Source organism: Solanum tuberosum, unplaced genomic scaffold (genome assembly GCF_000226075.1).
Source record: "Solanum tuberosum cultivar DM 1-3 516 R44 unplaced genomic scaffold, SolTub_3.0 scf00012, whole genome shotgun sequence".
Taxonomy (NCBI): domain Eukaryota; kingdom Viridiplantae; phylum Streptophyta; class Magnoliopsida; order Solanales; family Solanaceae; genus Solanum; species Solanum tuberosum.
Window position 1 is genome coordinate 580,171 of NW_006238937.1, and position 4,229 is coordinate 584,399.

The 4,229-nt window shown below is 39.1% G+C and overlaps 1 protein-coding gene across 1 annotated transcript; it reads left to right on the forward strand.

Annotated features, from left to right (window-relative positions):
- Positions 1–1,787, forward strand: LOC107062444 (uncharacterized). Its single transcript, XM_015313093.1, has 2 exons — positions 1–1,300; positions 1,675–1,787. The coding sequence occupies exons 1-2, from the start codon at positions 55–57 to the stop codon at positions 1,707–1,709; spliced, it is 1,281 nt and encodes a 426-aa protein (XP_015168579.1). The 5' UTR covers positions 1–54; the 3' UTR covers positions 1,710–1,787.
- The last annotated feature ends 2,442 nt before the right edge of the window (positions 1,788–4,229 follow it).

Here is a 4,229-nt window from a genome sequence, read left to right on the forward strand (position 1 = left end):
TCAGAGCTTTTCAGCCATTGATAGTGGTTTTTCGAGAACTTGTAAGAAAGAGTTATGGCGATTGTAGTAGATAATGAATTGCCAGAGAAATTAGGTCATAATCATCCTCTGTATCTCAGTTCATCAGATACTTCTGGAGTGGTTTTGATCTCTATTCAATTGACTGGATCAGAAAACTATTTTGTATGGAGCCGTTCGATGAAGATAGCCATACTTGGTAGGAACAAGTTGGGATTGATCGACGAAAAGTGCAGGAAGGAAGGTTTTGGTCCAAATTTAGTAGATCTATGGGAACAGTGTAATGCAATTGTTCTTTCATGGATAATGAACTGTGTTTCGAAGGAGTTACTAAGTGGAATTGTTTACTCTTCTGATGCTTGTGATGTATGGAGAGATCTCAATGAGAGATTTGACAAGGCTGATGGATCAAGGATTTTTCAGTTACATAGGGAGATTGTTACTGCAAATCAGGGGACAAGCACCATATCTGAGTATTTCACTCGTTTGCTATTACTTTGGGCTGAGTTTGATTGTCTAGCCCCTTTTCCTGGATGTGCTTGTGAGAAATCCAGAGATTTCATGGAGTTCATGCCCAGGCAAAAGCTAATGCAGTTTTTGATGGGCCTTAATGAATCTTATGAGCAAGCTCGAGGACAAATTCTGATGTTAATTCCATTGCCTTCTGTGAACCAGGCTTATTCGATGATGATTGCACGTGAGAGTCAAAGGAGTATGGCTCATGCTATTGGTCCAATGACGCACATGGAAGTTGCTGCTTTGATAGCTGGAAGAAATGCTTCTTCTCACAAATTCAAAAAGGACTGGAATGTTCAATGTGACTATTGTAAGAAGATGGGACATGCTAGGGGAAATTGTTACAAACTGATAGGATATCCACCAGATTTCAAGTTTAGGAAGAGAGTTGGAAATCCTAATACTCCTGATCCACGAGGAGGTGATCAAAGGAGTCAAGCTCATACTGGGAAGACTGATGATGGGGCTCATTCTGAGACTGGACAAAATAGATCTGCTTGTGTTCACAACAGTAGAAATGTAACCAGTCAGGGTAAAAGTATGATGTTATCTGATTCTCGCAGTGAAGGGGAGAATTCTGGAAGATACTCTGATGATTGGAACAAAGGAACAGGGTCTCCTTCTTACTCTCACAATCAATATAATCAGATGATGCAACATATGGATAATCAACATCATTACAATCAATTCAGGAGGTTAGTGGACAAAGACACTGTTGGTGAAAGTTCAAACATGAATTGTCTCTCTGATTCAGCCAATATGGGAGGTGAGTTTTTTACTTCTCATATGACTGCTGTTGCTAGTGGAACTCCTAGTGCAGGTAATGCCTCTGTTCCTAGCTTGAATGCATGTAGGAAAGAGTGGATAATTGATACTGGAGCGAGCAATCACATGATTTCTCATAAAGAAATGTTAAATACTGCAAATAAGGGGATAGCTATTAAGGATAAGAAGGTATATCTGCCAAATGGAGATAAAGTAGATGTTTCTCACATAGGTAGTTGCGAGATCATGGATGGAAAAACATTGAAAAATGTCCTCTATATTCCAGATTTTAGATTCAATCTATTATCTGTTTCAAGATTAACTAAAGAGTTACACTGCTCAGTCAGTTTTTTCCCAAATTTCTGTATATTCCAGGACCTCTCAAGTGGGAAGGTGTTGGAGATTGGTGAAGAGAATGATGGACTTTACTTGTTGAATCATAAAGGATCAACAGACAATAATGAACATCCAGTTAGAGGACTGTTAGCTACTAAGAATAAGGCAGACATTTTGCTTTGGCATAGAAGGTTGGGTCATGCATCTGTTGGAGCTATGAAGCGGTTATTCAATTTTAATCATGATGAATGTAAACAAGTGATCAATATATGTGACATTTGTCCATTAGCTAAACAATCTAGACTTCCCTTTCCTGACAGTATTACTAGATCTGTTACAGTTTTTGATTTACTACATTTGGATGTATGGGGACCATTTCATGTACCTACTTTTGATGGAAATAAACTCTTCTTAACAATTGTGGATGACTACTCTCGTATGACTTGGATTTTCTTATTGAAACTCAAAAATGATGTTGTAGTTGTTTTGAGAGACTTTATCAAACTTGTTTCGACTCAATTTGGTAAGACAGTCAAAAAGATGAGGTCAGATAATGGAACAGAATTTGTTAACTCTGAGTGTGATAATTTGTTCAAGTCTTATGGTATTATACATCAAAAGTCCTGTGTTTACACCCCACAACAGAATGGGGTGGTTGAGAGAAAACATAGGTACATTCTGGAGTTAGCCCGAGCTATCAGATTTCAAGGGTCTATACCACTCAAATTCTGGGGTCATTGTGTCTTAGGTGCTGTCTATATGATGAATAGACTTCCTTCTATAGCTTTGCAAGGAAAGACACCCTTTGAAATGTTTCATGGATGTAAAGGAACATGTGATCATTTCAGGACTATGGGCTGCTTGTGTTATGCAAAGACACTACCAACTGGAGATAAGTTCACAGCTAGGGCTATGCCTGCAGTTCACATGGGTTATTCTGAAGTTTCGAAGGGTTATGTTTTGTATAACCTGGAAACTAATTGTTTTTTTATTTCCAGGGATGTGGTTTTTAATGAGGACAGTTTTCCTTTCAAGACACAATCCTTATCTCATCCTATGTTTTTAGACATATTTCCAGGTATTGATGAGGATGCTGCTCTACCTGCACCTGTTGATCAACCAATTCAAGAACCCCAAGTGCCTATAAACCATGAAATTCCTGTTGTAGTGAATACACCTCCAGATCCTATTCCATCCTCTGGTGATATTAGGCATTCTACTAGACCAAAGAAGCATCCAAGCTGGATGAATGACTTTGTTGTTAATGCTACTGCCTCCACTCTTTATCCCTTATCACAACACCTGAGTTATGCTCATTTATCGAAACCTTATCAATCCTATATCAAAGCCTTTTCTTGCATTACTGAGCCTCAATCTTATCATGAAGCTTGCAAAGATCCCAACTGGATTAAGGCTATGCAGGAAGAGATACAAGCTCTTGAGGATAATCATACTTGGAAGTTGGTGGCTTTGCCTCATGGGAAGGTTCTCATTGGTTGTCGATGGGTGTATAAGGTGAAGTTCAAGGCAAATGGGGATATCGAGAGATATAAGGCCCGACTAGTTGCAAAGGGATATAACCAAAAAGCTGGTTTGGACTATCAGGACACTTTTTCTCCAGTTGTTAAGATTGTTACTGTGCGCAGTGTATTGTCCATTGCTGCAACTTCTGGATGGCATATCCATCAACTAGATGTTTATAATGCTTTTTTGCAAGGTGACTTATTTGATGAAGTGTATATGACCCTTCCTGAAGGATTTTCTAGCTAGGGGGAGAAGCCAGGGCTGGTATGCCGGCTAGTTAAATCCTTGTATGGCCTTAAACAAGCCAGTAGACAGTGGAATGTTAAGCTCACTGATGCATTGATACATTCTGGTTTCATACAGAGCAGCTTGGATCATTCTCTATTTACCAAAAGACACAATGAGCATATCGTAGTTGTGTTGGTATATGTTGATGATATGTTAGTAGCTGGTAATGATCTAAGGTTGATTGAAAAGACCAAGGAAGAACTACATGCCAAGTACAAGATTAAAGATCTTGGACAACTGAGGTTTTTCTTAGGAATTGAATTCAGCAGATCATCCAATGGGATTCTAATGAATCAGAGGAAGTATGCTCTAGAACTGATAGAAGAATTGGGGTTAACTGGTGCCAAACCATCCTGGACACCACTGGATCCTAATATGAAACTAACAACAACAGAAGTAGACAAGGCATGGGGAGTGACAGGTGATCACACCTTAACAGATATAGGATCCTACCAGAGGTTGATTGGGAGATTATTGTACTTAACAATGACAAGGCCAGATATCAGCTTTGCAGTGCAAACATTAAGTCAGTTTTTACAGAATCCAAAGAAGTCTCATATGGAAGCAGCTATTAAAGTTGTCAGATATGTGAAAAGGGAACCTGCTGTGGGAATACTGATGAGCAGCAAGAAAGAAAACAAGTTGGTAGCATATTGTGATGCAGATTGGGCAGCATGCCCAAACACAAGGAGATCTGTGACAAGTTTTGTGATAAAGCATGGAGATTCTTTGATATCATGGAGATCGAAAAAGCAGGCAACCATATCCAGAAGTTCAGCAGA

Bases quoted from the DNA above. Each gene is read 5' to 3' on its own strand.
- LOC107062444 (XM_015313093.1), top strand. From the start codon at position 55: ATGGCGATTGTAGTAGATAATGAATTGCCAGAGAAATTAGGTCATAAT. The intron at 1,301-1,674 runs GTGAGTTTTTTA...TGTATATTCCAG, and splicing joins TGATTCAGCCAATATGGGAG to GACCTCTCAAGTGGGAAGGT.